General features: G+C 44.8%; 3 protein-coding genes across 6 annotated transcripts in view; 1 reads left to right on the top strand and 2 right to left on the bottom strand.

The window, feature by feature from the left end:
• Window positions 1-281: 281 nt before the first annotated feature.
• Window positions 282-5,284, bottom strand: ccdc47 (coiled-coil domain containing 47). The gene is made up of 11 exons (XM_065010294.1): window positions 4,983-5,284; window positions 4,764-4,856; window positions 4,289-4,585; window positions 4,137-4,202; window positions 3,906-4,007; window positions 3,672-3,782; window positions 3,400-3,485; window positions 3,175-3,233; window positions 2,943-3,052; window positions 2,622-2,789; window positions 282-2,490 (listed from the first exon to the last, which is right to left on the bottom strand). Exons 1-11 carry the CDS (start codon window positions 5,274-5,276, stop codon window positions 2,410-2,412), a joined length of 1,467 nt encoding a protein of 488 aa, XP_064866366.1. The 5' UTR covers window positions 5,277-5,284; the 3' UTR covers window positions 282-2,409.
• Window positions 5,285-7,106: 1,822 nt separating this feature from the next.
• LOC115110784 (DDB1- and CUL4-associated factor 7-like) lies at window positions 7,107-13,807 on the top strand. Its single transcript, XM_029636680.2, is given in 8 exon segments — window positions 7,107-7,773; window positions 9,594-9,693; window positions 9,696-9,751; window positions 9,961-10,072; window positions 10,951-11,069; window positions 11,849-12,058; window positions 12,178-12,295; window positions 12,397-13,807. Coding segments are annotated over 8 exon segments (1,026 nt in total). The 5' UTR covers window positions 7,107-7,635; the 3' UTR covers window positions 12,570-13,807.
• Window positions 13,808-16,188: 2,381 nt separating this feature from the next.
• Window positions 16,189-20,046, bottom strand: part of LOC115110788 (potassium voltage-gated channel subfamily H member 6-like) — a 46,811-nt gene continuing 42,953 nt past the window's right edge. For all 4 annotated transcript variants that reach the window (XM_065010315.1, XM_065010316.1, XM_065010314.1 and 1 more), the window contains 6 exons: window positions 19,802-19,995; window positions 19,345-19,432; window positions 18,929-19,213; window positions 18,616-18,805; window positions 17,754-17,961; window positions 16,189-17,550 (listed from right to left, as the gene is read on the bottom strand). In XM_065010315.1, coding sequence (XP_064866387.1) covers window positions 17,269-17,550; window positions 17,754-17,961; window positions 18,616-18,805; window positions 18,929-19,213; window positions 19,345-19,432; window positions 19,802-19,995 — 1,247 coding nt within the window. In that variant the 3' untranslated portion in view covers window positions 16,189-17,268. The remainder of the gene's footprint in view (window positions 17,551-17,753; window positions 17,962-18,615; window positions 18,806-18,928; window positions 19,214-19,344; window positions 19,433-19,801; window positions 19,996-20,046) is intronic.

A 20,046-nucleotide genomic window follows, 5' to 3' on the forward strand; every position in this document is an offset into this window, starting at 1 on the left:
AAAAATTACAATACTTACTCCCCAATAAGAATCAACATGCTGGCAGAAATGGTGGTTTCCAAAAAAGGCTACTGTACAGTATAGGAGACAAGGGAGTTGACATTAAGCCCACCAGGACAGCTTAGTTTGAACCCAGTAGCCTAGACAATCTCTCTGCGGACTCAATCTTTGGGTCAAATTTAGCGCTAGACTTACCGTCCCATTGGTCCATTTATAATCACCTACCCTCAAGACACAACTTAAAACTTTTTTTTTTAAAAGACAGAAATGAGATTGTTCAATAACTTCCAGTGCATTTTATTGTTTGCTTAGAAATTCACCAGACAGACATAACGTGTAAGGACTGTCACTTACAGTGGGGAGAACAAGTATTTGATAACCTGCAAAATCGGCAGTGTTTCCTACTTTCAAAGCATGTAAAGGTCTGTCATTTTTATCATAGGTACACTTCAACTGTGAGAGATGGAATTTAAAACAAAAATCCAGAAAATTACATTGTATGATTTTTAAGTAATTCATTTGCATTTTATTGCATGACATAAGTATTTGATACATCAGAAAAGCAGAACTTAATACTTGGTACAGAAACCTGTGTTTGCAATTACAAAGATCATACTTTTCCTGTAGTTCTTGACCAGGTTTGCACACACTGCAGCAGGGATTTTGGCCCACTCCTCCATACAGACCTTCTCCAGATCCTTCAGGTTTTGGGGCTGTCGCTGGGCAATACGGACTTTCAGCTCCCTCCAAAGATTTTCTATTGGGTTCAGGTCTGGAGACTGGCTAGGCCACTCCAGGACCTTGAGATGCTTCTTACGGAGCCACTCCTTAGTTGCCCTGGCTGTGTGTTTCGGGTCGTTGTCATGCTGGAAGACCCAGCCACGACCCATCTTCAATGCTCTTACTGAGGGAAGGAGGTCGTTGGCCAAGATCTCGCTATACATGGCCCCATCCATCCTCCCCTCAATACGGTACAGTCGTCCTGTCCCCTTTGCAGAAAAGCATCCCCAAATAATGATGTTTCCACCTCCATGCTTCACGGTTGAGATGGTGTTCTTGGGGTTGTACTCATCCATCTTCTTCCTCCAAACACGGTGAGTGGAGTTTAGACCAAAAAGCTCTATTTTTGTCTCATCAGACCACATGACCTTCTCCCATTCCTGCTCTGGATCATCCAGATGGTCATTGGCAAACTTCAGACGGGCCTGGACATGCGCTGGCTTGAGCAGGGGGACCTTGCGTGCGCTGCAGGATTTTAATCCATGTAGTGTGTTACTAATAGTTTTCTTTGAGACTGTGGTCCCAGCTCTCTTCAGGTCATTGACCAGGTCCTGCCGTGTAGTTCTGGGCTGATCCCTCATCTTCCTCATGATCATTGATGCCCCACGAGGTGAGATCTTGCATGGAGCCCCAGACCGAGAGTGATTGACCGTCATCTTGAACTTCTTCCAAGCTGCTTGCCTATTGTCCTGTAGCCCATCCCAGCCTTGTGCAGGTCTACAATTTTGTCCCCGGTGTCCTTACACAGCTCTCTGGTCTTGGCCATTGTGGAGAGGTTGGAGTCTGTTTGATTGAGTGTGTGGACAGGTGTCTTTTACACAGGTAAGGAGTTCAAACAGGTGCAGTTAATACAGGTAATGAGTGGAGAACAGTGAGAGCTGTGAGATCCGGAATTCTTACTGGTTGGTAGGTGATCAAATACTTATGTCATGCGATAAAATGCAAATTAATTACTTAAAAATCATACAATGTGATTTTCTAGATTTTTGTTTTAAATTCTGTCTCTCACAGTTGAAGTGTACCTATGATAAAAATTACAGACCTCTACATGCTTTGTAAGTAGGAAAACCTGCAAAATCGGCAGTGTATCAAATACTTGTTCTCCCCACTGTAGATATAAATTAAAATTGGATACTTTGCATCTCGTCTTGTAGCATCCACAGTGTTAACTTAATAACTCAAACAGGCCTCACATGCCTTCATTCCTTTTAAAATATGAGCATTTTATTTCCCACCAAGAGGTGCAACCCCCAATCCTTGTCGATTTGATTAATAGGCTCATTGAGCCGACTTGCTTTGAAAAGAGCAATGAAAACCTAGGCAGAAGAAAAAGTCAAAAAAAAAAAAAAAAACTTGCACGGGTCGTCATGGCGACAGACTTGATATGCAAAACTCCTCTGTCCCTCTCGCTTGTCACTAGCAGCTCACTCACAGCCAAGGAAAACACCACTCTGATTGGACAAAGTGTTTCCATGAGAACAGAAACAGGGAACCTGCTTGACACACCCATGGAGAAGGGAATGTCTGTGTGAGCCTGTGAGCCAGAACTGGGCGCTGAAGTGAGAGAGATGGATGGAAGCAGTGGAAACCGTCTGAGCTGTGTGATTGAATCCCTGTAGCTGTCTGTCCTCACATGGCTTTGACTTTGATCTGCTTCATCTTCATCTGCTTCTTCTCAATCTTCTTCTGATCACGACGTTGAGCAGCCTCCTGGAAAAGGGGGAAACACCATAGACAGTTAGAGCAAGAGGTACAAAGAAGACCAAGATGAACAGTGTGCTGTGTTCCCATGTGTAATGTTACAGTGTGTTATTCTGCTGGTGGGCTGTGGTGGAGCTGACCTCCAGGCGGCGCTGTCTCTCAGGATCCTCCTCGCTCATGATCCTCTCCTTCTCAGCCCTCTTCTTCTCCTCCCGTCGGGTCTGAGCAGCCTCCTGGCGCTGATTGTGGGTCTGCTTCAGGAAGTTCTCCTCCACACGGGCACGGTTCTTATCCGCCTTCTGTTTTCCCTGGAGGACAGACACAGGGAGAAAGAGGGGGAGCAAGGAGATGCAGTGATGGATGAAAGGAAGACTGTAGATAAAAAAATAAATGAAAAGTCTGTCAATAGGCCAGATTGAGGGTGTACTAGGAGACTAGTGTAATTATCCTGCCATTCTCACCTCTCTGTTGAGGCGGAGCTTCTTGACCTTGTCGATGCTGTAGATGACCATGTTCATCAGGGGTAGCAGAGTGTCCATGTCTTTGGGAGATGTGTTCCCCATGCCAGGCACTACATGCACAAACACAGGAAAACATTTGTTAACATTTCATTCAGTCACTACGTATCAAATATGGTGAATCGGCTGCATGCCAAGTGTTGGAAAGCATTTCAAGTGAAGACAATTGGCTCACCATTAAATGTAAACAGCAGTGTCTTCTTGGTCTCAGGCAGTTTTAAGGGCTGTCCATCCCTGAAACACAACAGGGTTGAGAAGGAAGCTTCAGGTAACAGAAACAGCTGTACATCATTTCATAACAGGCTTTAATACAAGACCAGAGGTAGGGGTGGAATAAGGACATTGGTGTGATATAGTTAATATGTTGTGGAAAAACTGACTTGCTTGCAGGCACACTTACTCTTGCACAACTTTTGTACCAGAAAATTGGTCAGAGAAATGGATGGACTCGATCTTGTCAGCATGGTTGGTGATATAATGAACCATCTGAAAGACAAAGACAGTGGAAGGGTGAATGAAAGAAAAACAAGGGGTCTGTCAAATTGTAGCACACTGTACTCTTCAAGTCAAATTCTCCCACTACAAACAATAAGAGACCACTCTGCAATAGCCTAGTGACAAAGTCCCCACTGTAGTGAGTAGGCCACAACGGAGGTCCCCTCCCTTGCTCACCTTGCTGTCCATCACACCATCCGTGACCTCACCCATCTCTGTCAGGATGGCCAGGAGCTCAGGAAGGCCGTACTTTGCCCCTGACTTGGGCTTGTCACTGCAGAACTCACTCTGGGGACAGACACACACACAAAGACGGGTCAATACATGCACCCACGCAGCCTGAGGCTTATAGATGGTTAATAGTGTCTGGAAGGCTGAATGAATGTACAGTGATGTTGGCCCGCCCCTCACCAAGTCCTGCATCTCCTTTTGCATCCGGGCCATGGCCTTTTTGGTGCCCACAGCAAACACAAATGTATCCATGTCCTCATCATTCAGAGTAACTTTGATTTGCTACAAAGAAAAAGAGACAGCAAGTCAGACAACAGAAAAGGTCTACCTTTAGGAAAGTATTTGTAAGCGCTGAGGTGAGTGACAATGTGACTGGTGATGTACATGTATGCAGGCATCATATGTACCCACCACTTGATCACAGACTGGCCTCATCATCCTGGCCAGTACATTCAGCAGGTCCTGCCTCTTCACAAACTGGAACAGACCAGAGAAAACATTGAAACAGCAGCTAGTTCTCACACAAACACTTTCTCTCTCTTACTCACACACACTGTAAATACCTTAAGCTGGATGAGCATGCCCTCACAACACACTCGACCTGAGCACCACAGGTTGTAGATGTGCTCATTCTCCTGGTTCAGCTTCCCGGTGCTCACTGCATCCTTACTGGTGCCATCGTCACCCACCAAGGCAAAGTTGCTCTCAAGGAGCTCTCTGTGGGAGTTGAACCAGGCTGTGGCCAGACGGCTGTTCTTGTTCTTGCCGATGATGTAGTTCATGATATAGGCCAGCAGGCCCGTCACCATTAAAATTTCCATGTAGTAGCTCTCCCAGCTGTTCTGAAGGTGGGCCGGCACCTGGAAGGGGAAGACAGACAGACTCATCACCTTGACAACCACAACATTAAGGATGTTTGATCTTGGCACTCACATTTAAGAGGGATTTTCTTCTTGGTTGTCAGAGTACAGTTTAAAAATAGGTCTGTAATCAATGGCTTCCTAATGGTCACTAGTCTGGTGTTATCAGTGAACTTACTGTGTGGATGATCAGAGGGTCTTTAAGGGACTGGCTGGGCTTCTCCATGCCATCAAACTCGTCTGGATCGTACTTGCTGTACATGTCTTGATCCTACAGCAATACAAAAATAAATATCAATTAGTTCTGGCACAAACCAAAAGCACAGTGCATGGGATAGTCTGCCAACTAAGTTGTCCCTGGTCATATGCAAGCTACCAGGCCACAGCAGCCCCTGACCTGTGTATCGGAATCCTCAAAGCCGTCCTCCTGTCCGTCTTCCTCCAGCTCCACTGTGGCCTCATCCTCATCGTCCTCAGCAGGCTGAGCAGGGGGGGCCCCACGGGGTGGAGGGGCCGTCTCTGGCTCGGCCGCAGTGTCCTCGCTCACATCCTCAAACTCAGCAAAGTCATTGTCGTCTGCAAAGTCTGCCAGGTCTTCCCCATCGTCAAAGTCATCGTTGTAGCGTCCCCTGGAGACGGGCAGTGCCAGGAGAAGTAGCAGTGCGGGCAGCAAGAGGTACACACTCCTCATGGTTGAAGCTGTGCCAGCACAAGGCCGGAAATGAGAGGACAGGTGGGAGGAGAAGAGCAGGAGGAAGATAAGGAGGGAAAGGTCAATTCAGGTCAAACCAGGTGGGTTTGGAGGTGACAGAAGGTCAAACCAGCACTAGACAGAATGCCTCAGTCAGTCTCACACAGGCTGGCTGTCACAAAGATGTTTCCAATAAATATCTGCATTACTGTGAGTTTATTTAGTTACATGCCCAGGATAGTAACTTGTTTTTTTTTTACAACACATATCTATAATTTCATGCCTCTTACATCCACTCCCACTGAAAATGTCAACATCCAAGAGAGTGGTAGCTAGATCTGGACACTGTCAAATTACACTAAATCAAAAAGGTGTCAGTCTGAACGCCATATAATCTATTCATCAATCGGACTGGACATGGACTGTGGTTATTGGTAATGACCCAGTGACCCTATCATTCACAAGTCATCAATATTCTAAAAATATATGGCTCGCGTTGCTTTCTTTATTGATACATCATTCTAGACACTGTAGTCCGATTATGCTCGTTAACTACCATCTTAACCACAGCTACAAATATCTTGCTTCGCATTCAGGTGAGCTAACTAACGTTAGCTGTCTGCTGTTAGCCAAATCCACTCTCTGACTCTGTTAGCTAGCTAGCTTGACTTGGAGTGGCTAGCTGAAATCATAGAACATTTCAGATGGCTAAGATTACAAAGTGCTAGTAAATATGCAACCACAGTTCACAAAATCTGGTTAACTAACTAACGTTAGTCTAGCTAGCTAGATAACTCAGTGATTAGCCAACGTGTCCCATCCCCCATCTCTTCCCATTCTAACCGAGCAAGCTAGCTAACGTTACCAACCAAGTTATTGCTACGCTATAGCTAATAAGTGGTTGACAATATAACAATAGCCGGATTTATCAAATTGAATCAAACTAAAGCAAAACAACACATGTAACGTTTGCTGTATGAATACCTATGGAGGTTAAAATATGTTCCTATAGAAAACGCTGAGGTCGTCGTTAGCTTAATTGTTCATTACAGTCCTCTTGACAGTAGATTATACCACAGAGTTTCTAAAAACCCAGAGGAGCAACCTCGCGAGACTTCCTGGACCGCTTGCGAAACAGACCAGGCCGGGGTTTGAGAAGTCAAATATTCTTCCTTGTTGATTTTCTCGAAATCTAAAGACACAGCCTAGATTCAAGCCAATGTTGTAAGTAGTTAAATATGTTATTACTCCAACCTTGTGAAAGTGACAAACTGACACTTTTTCATGTTCGTTAAAAACAACGTTATAGCGAAGAAGTGTCTTTGAGTTGACAGTGTACACATGCGCAGTTCGGCCGAGACGTTACACGTTGACGTTTAGCTAGCCTACCAACGTCGCCATGACACCGCCTACAAGTGTGATTAGGGGTTTCTATTGGATCAGTTTATGGTGCTTTCAAGACAACTGGGAACTCGGGGAAAAACGAGGTGAAATAATAACACCAGTGATCTTCGGTTCGGAAAGTCGGAGCTCTAGAAAGATGCCAGAGTTCCAGACTTGGAATTCCGAGTTGCATGACTGTTCAAAAGTAGTTTCTCAGTTGTATAGAGTTTATCAAATTGACGAATATATATATTTTTGTGCATTTGACCTCAGCCTAACTCTTTTCCTAACCTGCTGAGTAAATTATCCTAACCTGTTACGAAAAGTTATTTGTGACAAACTATATCCCTTCTAGACACAATCCACAAACAGAGTCCACCACCCCTGTTACGCTGTTAAAATAGTTTTTAAAAACATATTTGCATTTTTTCAGAATGGTGTGATTGGTATGATGATTTCCACACTTTAATGGGTTGATTGTAGTCTATGAGCTAGCAAGCGTCACACCGCCGACATTTTCTTCGATGGGAGGAGAGTGATCCCCCACCCCTCTTTGTGGTTACAGCAGCAGTGTTGTTGAAGTCGGAGTCGGGTCAAAGCTAGCAGGGGACTCAATTCGAAAAGCAGGCTCATTTACCCGGATCATCAAAATCGAGCGAATAGCAAATTCAGACTATTGTCCGTAAGCTAATATGTGTCTCGAAGCTTCGTTTAAGCTTTAACGTCGCCTTCGTTGTCCGACAGTAATAGCTATCACGCGCTACTAGCTAGCTAATGGCGTTAACTGGGCTAGTGTAGTATCCATAACTAACGACTGTTTGATAGCTAGCTGTCGTTTGACAGCCTTTGTCATTTGAACTGTTCAAATCTTCAATTCGGAAAGTCTAACGAGCCGTGGGGTATATTTTGTTCCAAGGAAACAGTTGTTTTGCTTTATATAGGTAAGGATTTGATATAAGAGCTCGTTAATTGAGCTATGTCGCTCCACGGTAAGCGAAAAGAGATCTACAAATACGAAGCGCCATGGACGGTGTATGCAATGAACTGGAGCGTTCGTCCCGACAAACGCTTTCGCCTGGCCCTTGGAAGTTTCGTTGAAGAATATAACAATAAGGTGAGTGAGAAGATTAACTGTATATTTTTGTTAACCAGTCCCAGTGTAGAATCAGAACTAATTAGTTGGGACCACCGTGAATCACACAATGCTGTGATGTGGGCCACCCAGAACAGATCTTCGCTTCTATGTTATAATAGTTCATCCCACAAAGAATGAACATGACCAAAAACTGAATAAAAACAGTATGAAGTGTGTTTATTAAGCTCTAAGTCATTTGTTCCTTATTAAATAGTACAGTCGTGGCCAAAAGGTTTTGAGAATGACATTAATTTCACACAAAGTTTGCTGCTTCAGTGTCTTTAGATATTTTTGTCAGATGTTACTATGGAATACTGATGTATAATTACAAGCATTTCATTTCAAGTGTCAAAGGCTTTTATTGAAAATTACATGAAGTTGATGCAAAGAGTCAATATTTGCAGTGTTGACCCTTCTTTTTCAAGACCTCTGCAATCTGCCCTGGCATGCTGTCAATTAACTTCTGGGCCACATCCTGATTGATGGCAGCACATTCTTGCATAATCAATGCTTCAGAATTGGTAGGGTTTGGTTTGTCCACCCGCCCCTTGAGGATTGACCACAAGTTCTCAATGGGATTAAGGTCTGAGGAGTTTCCTGGCCATGGACCCAAAATATCAATGTTTTGTTCCCCGAGCCACTTAGTTATCACTTTTGCCTTATGGCAAGGTGCTCCATCATGCTGGAAAATGCACTGTTCATCACCAAACTGTTACTGGATGGTTGGGAGAAGTTGCTCTCGGAGGATGTGTTGGTACCATTATTTATGGCTGTGTTCTTAGGCAAAATTGTGAGTGAGCCCACTCCCTTGGCTGAGAAGCAACCCCACACATGAATGGTCTCAGGATGCTTTACTGTTGGCATGACACAGGACGGATGGTAGCGCTCACCTTGTCTTCTCCGGACAAGCTTTTTTCCAGATGCCCTAAAAAATCAGAAAAGGTATTCATCAGAGAATATGACTTTACCCCAGTACTCAGCAGTCCAACCCCTGTACCTTTTGCAGAATATCAGTCTGTCCCTGATGTTTTTCCTGGAGAGAAGTGGCTTCTTTGCTGCCCTTCTTGACACCAGGCCATCCTCCAAATGTCTTCGCCTCACTGTGCGTGCAGATGCACTCACACCTGCCTGCTGCCATTCCTGAGCAAGCTCTGTACTGGTGGTGCCCCGATCCCGCAGCTGAATCAACTTTAGGAGACGGTCCTGCCGCTTGCTAGACTTTCTTGGGCGCCCTGAAGCCTTCTTAACAACAATTGAACCGCTCTCCTTGAAGTTCTTGATGATCCAATGGCAGATATAGGTGCATTATTACTGGCAGAAATGTCCTTGCCTGTGAAGCCCTTTTTGTGCAAAGCATTAATGACGGCATGTGTTTCCTTGCAGGTAAGCATGATTGACAGAGGAAGAACAATGATTCCAAGCACCACCCACCTTTTGACGCTTCCAGTCTGTTATTCAAACTCAGTCAGCATGGCAGAGGGATCTCCAGCCTTGTCCTCGTCAACACTCACACCTGTGTTAACGAGAGGATCACTGACATCATGTCAGCTGGTCCTTTTGTGGCAGGGCTGAAATGCAGCGGAAATGTTTTTGGGGGATTCAGTTCATTTATATGGCAAAGAGGGACTTTGCAATTCATCTGATCACTCTTCATAACATTCTGGAGTATAAGCAAATTGCCATTATACAAACTGAGGCAGCAGACTTTGTGAAAATTAATATGTGTGTCATTCTCAAAACTTTTGGCCACGACTGTATATCGAGCTGTTTCTGATTTAATTATTGTTGTTTCTCTTCAGGTGCAGATTGTGGGTCTGGAGGAGGAGAGTTCAGAGTTCATCTGCAGGAACACCTTTGACCACCCCTACCCCACCACCAAGATCATGTGGATCCCGGACAGCAAGGTGTTTACCCAGACCTGCTTGCCACTAGCGGGGACTACCTGCGCATCTGGAGGGTATGCATGCACCCACAGCCTCCTTGATACTAAATCATTCGTAAACATAATAGATGTCATGTTGGGCACTCCTTGGCCTGCACCCTCTTCTAACTATTGTGTCCCTCTTGCAGCATCTAAATTGCACTCTAGCTCAGTTACTTGCCCTGGGGGACTCTTTTCTATGTAGTTGTATAGCATCTTATGGCTTGTTAACTCTTACCCCTTAGGTCAGTGAAACAGAGACTCGTTTGGAATGCTTGCTGAATAACAACAAGAACTCTGACTTCTGTGCCCCACTCACCTCGTTTGACTGGAATGAAGTGGATCCTAATCTACTGGGTAAGAGATGGTGCATATAGTAGAGCTGGGACTATAAACTGAAAATGATTGACACAGACCAAATATCATGGACATTTTGCTGATCTCGTTCATTACAGAAAATAACCTATAGGTGCCCTAGTAGAGAAATGTGAAGTTTCAAATGAAATACGTTTGCTAATATGGGTGATTGTTAATACAACATTCAAAGTAGTAGATTTAAGAGTAATATAAAAAATAACTGTGGTGCACATTAATGTTATAAACTTGTCGTTCAAGTTAGCGTGATAATTTATTCCATTGATTGTGACATGGATGTTTGTTCATATTGCCCAGCTCTAGCATATAGTCTATTGGTTTGCTGTCAGTGTCTACAGCATGTGTGTCAGAGTAAGTAGCGTATAACAGTTTAAATACAATCTCAAATAGCTGCCTGTCACTTAAAATCTGGGCATCGTCACATATTTCATCAAATAAATGCTGGGTCTAAATGAATTGTTTACAACTGTTACCATGGACACAGCTCTGATATTCCCACAGTCGTGCATTACATTTTTTATTCTGTCAATGTTGCAAGCCATGGCGCCACCAAAAATAAAACACAGCATCAAATTAATGGTGCTAAAGTGTGAAATGGGGGTGTGTGATAGGCAGTCTTTGCAGGTCTGATCTGCTATGCATTTGTTATTATTATGTTTATACAGGTCAAACTGGTAGTCTTTTCAACATTCTATTGAGCTGTGGCAAAATGGAAATAGATGCCTGGGTATAGAAGAAGCCTGTCTCAAATGAGTGCTGGTTGTGTAGAGTGATCAATGCAAATAAACGTTGAAGTTTTACAGTATGTCTTGTTTGGTGAGTGTCTGTTTTTAATCTGGGTTCTGATCTGTCCATTACAGGCACCTCCAGCATTGACACCACCTGTACTATCTGGGGGTTGGAGACTGGCCAAGTGCTGGGCAGAGTCAACCTCGTATCCGGCCACGTCAAGACCCAGCTCATTGCTCATGATAAAGAGGTGTGTGAGGGCTGAGGGGGAATATAAACCTTGCCTTGAAGTTTAGTTTGCTTGTATGAATGATCAAGTAAAGGCTAGTTTCCGTGAGCAGGGGCTAGAACCTGTTCAGGGAGCAGAACCGAAAACTGGAAAATAATGACGTTTTTTGAGGAACGGAATTGAGAACGAAACTATTCTCTAGTGTTCCGTAACAGAATCCTTCATTCCAAATCTTGAGAACCGATTAATAATGTTATTTTTTGTTCAAAAAATATTCCTAATGTCTAATATTTAATGATGTAATTCAATGAAGTTACGACTCAAGGTATTCTAGTAATGGCCTAAACACATCCCAATTCACATGATGTTTAGCGCTTCAAACCAAGCCCCTCCATGTCCACCCCTCTCTCTCTCCCCACCCATGAAATTGTCTTATCCTGCACCTGCACTTAAATGGTCAATTAAACATGTAAACAAATAGCTTGCACATACACGGCAAGCTGCTCCATCTAATTTATGAAGCAAATTAATGAGCTAAATGTGAATACGGTTTATTTTACAGCCTAAACATTTTACCAAAAGGAGCAATATGAACCGTTATTTTTTGGGGGTTCCAACCAGTTCAGAATTTTATTATGCTGGTCGGATCACTGGAACAAAACAAATAGGGGTTCTGTTCAGAACAGAACGATTGGAAAATGATTTTGGTTCCAACACCTGGATCATGAAGTCTGAATGTGTGCCTGTGGGTACATCAGTGTAATAACTCTGTATGTTGGTGGTGTTCTCTGTGTCTGTAGGTGTATGACATCGCGTTCAGCCGCGCAGGCGGTGGTCGGGACATGTTTGCGTCGGTCGGAGCGGACGGCTCAGTACGCATGTTTGACCTGCGGCACCTAGAACACAGCACCATCATCTATGAAGATCCCCAGCACCACCCCCTACTGCGCCTCTGCTGGAACAAACAGGACCCCAACTACCTGGCCACCATGGCTATGGACGGAATGGAGGTCAGTCTATTTTACTGTCTCATTCCTCTTTCAGTTTGGTATTGTCCATTCTCTCTTTGTTGCTCCCTCTCCTTATCCCTATCTAATGTGTTGTCTCTCTCCTGTGCTGTGTGTCTCAGGTTGTGATTCTGGACGTGCGTGTTCCCTGCACGCCGGTGGCCCGCCTCAACAACCACCGGGCCTGTGTCAACGGCATCGCCTGGGCTCCCCACTCCTCCTGTCACATCTGCACTGCAGGTAAGGCACAAACAGCTTCTTCACCAGTTCACCTTTCCTCAGACCCCATTCTAAGTCTTCTCACCTTCTCCCTTCAGCGTAATAATAATGTCTTTCCTCAGCCGACGACCATCAGGCGCTGATATGGGACATCCAGCAGATGCCCAGGGCCATCGAGGACCCTATTCTGGCCTACACAGCCGAGGGGGAGATCAACAACGTCCAGTGGGCCTCCACCCAGCCTGACTGGATCGCCATCGGCTACAACAACTGCCTAGAGATCCTGCGGGTCTAAAGCCAACCTTCACCTCAGGTGTGGATGTGAAGGGGTGGAGGATGAGGACAATGTGTGGATTCAGAACTTGGACATGTTTTTTTGAGTGGAAGTAAATCTTGCAGGACTGCCTCAAACCACTACTCTGTCCTGGCTGATTGATGTACGTATGGGAGGCGGTGAGAACTTTGTCCCACTCCACAATGTCCTGGTTTACTCTGTTTTTGATAGAATAATCCCTGTGTCAAAAGGAGTATGTTGTCCTCTTTATTTATTGTTTTGGTAATCATCAGTGTCTGTACAGGTCCAAAATGCATCAGTGGGTTCAACAATTCTAGATGGTCAAGTCATTATGGAGTGAAACAGTGCAGTTCCAACTGAAGACTGCCTTGAGTGTGTTTAACCTGTTTTTTAGCCAGCAATATGACATAACGACATATTTAGGGTCAAACTGGAAACTCACTGTCAGAAAATGTCATTTAGGGTCATCTGGGTGTCTTTCTGAACTGGTTTGAATCTAGTTGTAGACTTCTGAATTTGAAACCATAAGGCTAATTTTAAGGCCTCATAATTATTTTAAGTATTTTTTTATTTTTATGGTTTGCTGGTACCAGTTCACTTCCATGATTATACTGTGATAATCTGACATGTAGTGAAGTGACTGAAGTGTTATGGTTCAATACCACAGGAAGTTGGTGGCACTTTAAATGGGGAGAACAGGCTCGTTCTAACGACTGGAGTGGAATGGTATCAAATGCATATAACACATGGTTTCCATGTGTTTGATGCCATTCCATTTGCTTCGTTCCAGCCATTATTGTGAGCTGTCCTCCCCTCAGCAGCCTCCTGTGTTCAACACACAGTTGCATGTCTCAGTTTGGATACTTTGCCATCAGCCCCTTTGGACTAGACCAGAACCTACCAAAAACAAGCTTCATAATGTTTTCTTCATTTTGAGTAGAGTTGCTTGGAACAACTGCAGTTCCTATTCAAGACTGTGTGAAACAAATACGTTTACTTAGCCTAGTACTGAAGGAGAGGGAAACCTTTTTCTCATCTCGCTCTCCCTATCTTTTTATTGTTCTTTGTACTCGAAGGTCAACCCCCCTTTTTGCATGTTTGTACAAGGGGAAATGTACATTCTTATAAATATATGAACCAAGATATTGATAAGGCAAATCTACATGTAGTAGCTTTTTTCATAAAAGTTTGTATTACCAAATTTGCTCTAACTAATAAATATTCCTTCATGTGTTTTATGTAATTGTCAGTGTCATTTGCATCACTGAATACACACTGATAGGTCAGGATGTCATGGTTTATTTAGGTGGGCATGACATCACTTCAATGTGCAGATGGCAATGTATTGCAGTGGGCAGGAATAGTTCTGTCAGCTCCTAACGTTACATTTCTCTCTGCAGTGTTCTTAAAGGTCCAATACAGCTGTCTTAATCTCAACATTAAATCATTTCTGGGTAACAGTTAAGTACCTTAGTGATTATTTTCAGTTAAAATGCTCAAAAAGAGCCATTTCTGTTATGTAGGGGAAAACTGTCCGGTTGGCATTTATTGTCATGAATGTTGCACTAGAGGCAGTTCTACAGAGTTGTCACTAGCTGCTGACAGCCACTTAGTCATGACTCATTTTAAACCTAATCTTAACCACACTGCTAACCCTAATGCCTAACCTTAAATTAAGACCAAAAGTTTAAATTTTTTTATGATATAACCAATTTTGACTTTGCAACTTGGTCCATTTAGCAGAAATAGCTCAGTTCTGCCTCCAGGGCAAGATTCATAACAATAAATGTCAACCTGCTGAAAACTAGCCGTTATTGGCAGAGAAGTTGGGAACTCTCTTATTGGTCAATTAACTAATTTACTCCTGGTGATGTCACCAGGCAGGCCAAAACTCCATCCCACCAACATTTCTCACTCATAATTTTCACAATTTCACCCGTTACTGGAGTATAAGATCTAGCAGACAACCATGCGATCTCCATGGACAAACATTGGCAGTAAAATGGCCTTACTGAAGAGCTCAGTTAGTCAGATTTCTGCCCTGCTAGAGCTACCCCGGTCAACTGTAATGCTGTTATTGTGAAGTGGAAACGTCTAGTAGCAACAACGGCTCCCAAGCTCAAAGAACGAAACCGCAGAGTGGTGAAAATCATCTGTCCTCGGTTGCAACACTCCCTACCGAGTTCCAAACTGCCTCTGGAACCAACGTCAGCACAATAACTGTTCGTCGGGAGCTTCATGAAATAGGTTTCTGTGGCCCGAGCAGCCGCACAACAGCCTAAGATCATCATGCTCAATGCCAAGCGCCGGCTAGAGTGATGTAAAGCTCGCTGCCATTGAACTCTGAAGCAGTAGAAACGCATCAGTCCAACGGACAAATCTGGGTTTGGTGGATGCCAGGAGAACGCTACCTGCCCTAATGCATAGTGCCAACTGTAAAGTTTGGTGGAGGAGGAATAATGGTCTGGGGCTGTTTTTCATGGTTCGGGCTAAGCCCCTTAGTTCCAGTGAAGGGAAATCTGAACTCTACAGCATACAATGACATTCAAGAAGATTGTGTTTCCAACATTGTGGCAACAGTTTGGGGAAGGCCCTTTCCTGTTTCAGCATGACAATGCCCCCATGCATAAAGCGAGGTCCATACAGAAATGGTTTGTCGAGATAATGTGGAAGAAGAATTTGACTAGCCTACACAGAGCCCTGACCTCAACCCTATCAAACATCTTTGGGATGAACTGGGCCTTTAACATGGCCCAACTGAATGAATCCCTGGTTTTAAAATATGGTTTATAAATTGATGTCTTTGAATTCCACAAAAGTAAGCCCAACTGAAGAATAGTAAATGGTGAAAACCACAAGTCCAAGCCCTCAACCAAAAATAAACAACTTGTCAGTAGTTGAAGTTTCTGTATTATTTATTATAAATAATCTTTCATCTAAAAAATATTCATAAGAATTATGATTTTGTGCTTCAAGAAACCTTTACAGAACAATAAAGGCTTAAAAAACAGAGTTACATTCTCCTGAAACTGTCAAAAACATCTTGAAACTGGGATTCTGGGAAAATGACACCAGTGACATCACTTGATTGGCAGATTCCATCCACATCACTTCCTCCCAGGTGGGCATCAAACATCCACTAACTTTGGCACCTTGAGTCATTACACACATTTGGGCCAGGATTCAATCTGATTGCAGATTTGGACAATGCACCACTTGAACGTAATCTCTGATTGAGCCGACATATGCAGCGTTTACCTTTCATGTGGTCTCTTCAAAAGCGGGAACATTGTCTTGTAGAATCAGATTGAATCCCGGCCTTCCAAAAGGGTGATGTTAAACATGTGACCATGTCACTTACTCAAACATAGTCAACAAACACACACACACACACACACACACACACACACACACACACACACACACACACACACACACACACACACACACACACACACACACACACACACACACACACACACACACACACACACACACACACACACACACACACACACACCTGAAAAAGAGATGATGCATCCTTGGTGTAACAACAGTCCTGTGAAACAGAACAGATATATAGACGTACACAAACATGATGACCCAAGCAAAGCAGTAATGGCTGTATAAATGAAAGGTGTTTATAATGCTTCACAAGTGCTACATAACTACAGCATAAAAGAGATGAGAAAACTGTCTGCTTTTTTCCCATGTCAATTATCTGTTCTCATGACCCCTGACAATGTTGACTCAATAATGAGACATGTCACTTCATGTTAACAAATATTGCTTTCCATTAAGTCATATGATTGGTAAAACATGAGAGTAGAATTACTGTATTCAAATGTCCACTTTTACAGTAGTCATTCCTACCATACAGACATAAATAGTATTTAGATGGCATTTATACCATCTCTTTATATCATCTGTTGATAATATGTTACACCAACATAGCAATAGTGTGAAAGAAATACGTGTGTGCGTCATAACTATTAGATTTCCAGATTGACGGTAAGATCCTCATGATACTATAAAAATACGTTTCAGTTCAACTTATAAACAGCACTGAGCCTGAATGTGCAGTTCCTCTACAGTGTAAACATACAGTACACACAGTTATATGTATTTTTGGCCAAATTCTTATCTCCCAACAAAAAGGACCATGGCATAAAAGGACCATCACTTAACAAAAGGAAAAGGAGAGAGGAATGACAATACTACAGCTTTGAGATCCAGGGAAAAGGGGGCTTGGGGTTATTGTTAGTGTCCGTGTGACGTGTGTGTACGTGTGCTTCTAGTCAGCCCAGTTTCATATCAGTTCTCCATAGGCAGTGCCAGGCCCCCAGGCTTTGTGGGGTCTTGGTTGCAGAAATCCTAAACCCCCTCTCAATAATGCCCTAGACCCTGATAGAGAGGAGAGGTTGTTTGTCACACAGGACCAGAGGTGCCTCAGCCCCGGGCACTGTGAGTCAGTGAGAGGGGGCCCTCCATAGAACCTCCTCTCAGCTACGTGGAAGGCAACCCACGTGGATCAGCAGCATGTTACAGGTTAGGGGGTTGGGTGGGGATTGGAGAGGAGGAATGAGAGAGGGGACAATTAGAGAAGTGACTCTGCCAACATATGATTGTCCTCCTGTGGTGGTGCAGGGGGTGCTAGGAGTGAGGGATGATCAGGTTTAAGGTTAAAGGTCAGAGGGTTTTAGCTGCCTGGCAGGATGGGGTCAGAAACGTGCCTCTGAATCTCCTGCCCCTCTGTGGAGGTCTCCAGGTTGTCAGGGAGGGAGGGGAAACGCAGGCTGCCACACAGCAGTCCAGAGGGCCCCAGTGTTTGGCAGGAGACATGGGGGGGGCTGAGGCCCATGGAGGACCCTGGAAGGGGCTCTGTCTCAGGGGACATGGACATGGTGTCATTAGAGGCCACCGTGAGGTGGATCCCACTGGACAGGGTGTCCTTGAACTTGTGCTTGTCTGAGTCCGGGCTCTGCAAAGAAAAAACAGGGGTAGAGAGGTGAAGCACAAACGCGATTCAGTAACTCAGTATACTGTACAACCTCTAATACCAATACCTCACTCTCACTCATTTTATCAGCTGTTTCACAATATCATATAGCTCTTCGAGGACAGAGCATTGTAGCAAGCAAAAACTGATATATACTGTACTATCTGTACACTACCACTACCCACCTGCATTGGCGAAAGCATGCTGTCAATCTTGATTGGGGGCATGGAGGGGACAGTGTGGATGATGGGGGCTGCTGTGCTGTACAGGGTGGTGGGGTGAGCAGGGTGAGGGCTGGGCAACACAGTGCTGTAGGCTGGGGGCACTGGGGTTATCTGCCTTTGGAGCAGCTGCAGGATCACGTGGATGTCTGCAGTCATCCGAGTCTCCAGTCTGGGCAGGGCCAAGGATGGAGGCAGGGTGGGAGAGGAAAGACCATATATGACATATATGAATAAAGTCAATCATTTCTTGGTCTTACTCCATTATTTATTTTGGCTTCTTCTCCAATGATTATCTTCCTTTACCTGTCTGTAAATCCTCTCCTCTCCTCTCCTCTCCTCTCCTCTCCTCTCCTCTTCTCTCCCTCTCCTCTCCTCTCCTCTCCTCTCCTCTCCTCTCCTCTCCTTGCCTGTTATCCCTTTTCCCCTCCTCTCCTTGTCTGTCATCCCTTTTCCCCTCCTCTCCTTGCCTGTCATCCCTTTTCCCCTCCTCTCCTTTCCTGTTATCCCTTTTCCCCTCCTATCCTTGCCTGTTATCCCCTTTCCCCTCCTCTCCTTGCCTGTTATCCCTTTCCCCTCCTCTCCTTGTTCCTTTCTAAAGATCCCTTTTCCCTTAGCTGTGCCCTCATTGCCTGTCATCACTTTTCCTCTCCTTTCCTGTCATCCCTTTCCCCTCCCCTCCTCTCCTTGCCTGTCATCCCTTTTCCCCTCCCCTCCTCTCCTTTCCTGTTATCTCTTTTCCCCTCCTCTCCTTGCCTGTTATCCCTTTTCCCCTCCTCTTCTCTCCTCTCCTCACTTTTCCTCTCTTCTCTCATCTCCTCTATACCTGTGGAGCTGGGACTGTAGCAGCTCCACTCTGGACTCCAGTTCACTGGGCCTGTCCTCTGCACAGGGAGGAGAGTGGTAGGTGCCCCTGACTGAGGAGCAGCGCCGCTGGGGATCTGACAACTGACTGGTCCTCCGGTCAGGCCAAAACCCATACACCCCTGGGCCTGGCATGTTGATGGGGGCTGCAGCTGGGATGTAGAGAAAGAGCAGAGATTCCTGTGGGAATGCTTTTATGCAGGTTATAACATAGTACAGTCCACTGATCTTAGTTAGTTCATGCGTAATACTGAGATATCTCAGTCTCTCTTTACCTGTGTATTGGTGACTTCCTCGGTCCAGGGGCGGCCCCATGCCGGCTGAGGGTCCACTGGGAGGCAGCAGGCTGACCACAGCAGGGGGGTAGTCATCGGTGTCGTCCACAGAGGGGTACAGCTCTGCTTTGCTTTGTCCCAGGGGCTTCATCTCATCGTCACTGGACTGGGAGCAGGCGCTGGCGCTGCTACACATGCCCTCCCAGTGGGAGCTTGTGTCCGGGCCGCTGTGGTTCCCCAAAGGACACGACTGGTCTGGAAATGAGTCCTCACGGTCCATGCCGTCTACACACAACCAGGACAGGTACAATGTTCACCACAGCTTTAGACATATCATTGATAGTAACACTACTTTAACTTTTAACAATGTATAAGAAACCCATGAGGACATAATGAGCAGAACCACACACACTCACCAGGCCGGTTTCTCGTGCGTCGTGGACGCGGCCGTCGGTATCCACATTCAGAATCCTCACTGGGAGGTGCCTGGTTCATTCTATCTACCTAATACACATCAGCTTCAGTAACTCAACAAAAAACAACTCACACTTTACAACACATTACACACACATCATCAATCATCAGATTTATACACACTAAATATTCAAGAAGTAATGCTTTTGCATTAGTTTGCCTAACTAAAACTCATAAAACCCATCCTTGTGCTAAGCTCTCTTTATGACTAAGGACTGGTTTCCCAGACACAGATTAAGACTAGTCCTGGGCTAAAAAGCCCTTTCAAAGGAGATTCTCCATTGAGAATGATTTTTAGTCCAAGGCTACACAGTCTGTGTCTAGGAAACCGTCCCAACATGAACAGTCCCTACTAGTGGTTGGAGAGGGTGCTCTCTGTCCCCCCCTGATGGTACTCACATCTCGGAGGTTAAAGGTGATCTCCAGGTTGGTCCAGAAGCAGTCGGAGAAGTCTGGGTACATGTCCAGCACCTCCAGCAGGTCCTCCCTCAGGATCCTATGGAGGTCACAGTAGGTCAAAGCCCTGACGTCTGCACTCGACTTCCCTGGACGCCCAAAAAGATAGATGGGTTCCCCGAAGATATCATTCTGACCTGCGGAGAGAGAGAGAGAGAGAGAGAGAGAGAATGGAGAGATGAGAGGTT

This window comes from Oncorhynchus nerka, linkage group LG26 (assembly GCF_034236695.1).
Source record: "Oncorhynchus nerka isolate Pitt River linkage group LG26, Oner_Uvic_2.0, whole genome shotgun sequence".
Lineage (NCBI taxonomy): Eukaryota > Metazoa > Chordata > Actinopteri > Salmoniformes > Salmonidae > Oncorhynchus > Oncorhynchus nerka.

Excerpts from the sequence above, each read along its gene's own strand:
- ccdc47 (XM_065010294.1), bottom strand. The coding sequence starts at position 5,276 with ATGAGGAGTGTGTACCTCTTGCTGCCCGCACTGCTACTTCTCCTGGCA. Across the intron at positions 3,783-3,905 it reads AAAAGGAGATGCAGGACTTG|AGTGAGTTCTGCAGTGACAA; the intron begins GTGAGGGGCGGG and ends GTCTGTCCCCAG. Across the intron at positions 3,234-3,399 it reads GGTACAAAAGTTGTGCAAGA|GGATGGACAGCCCTTAAAAC; the intron begins GTAAGTGTGCCT and ends GTTGTGTTTCAG.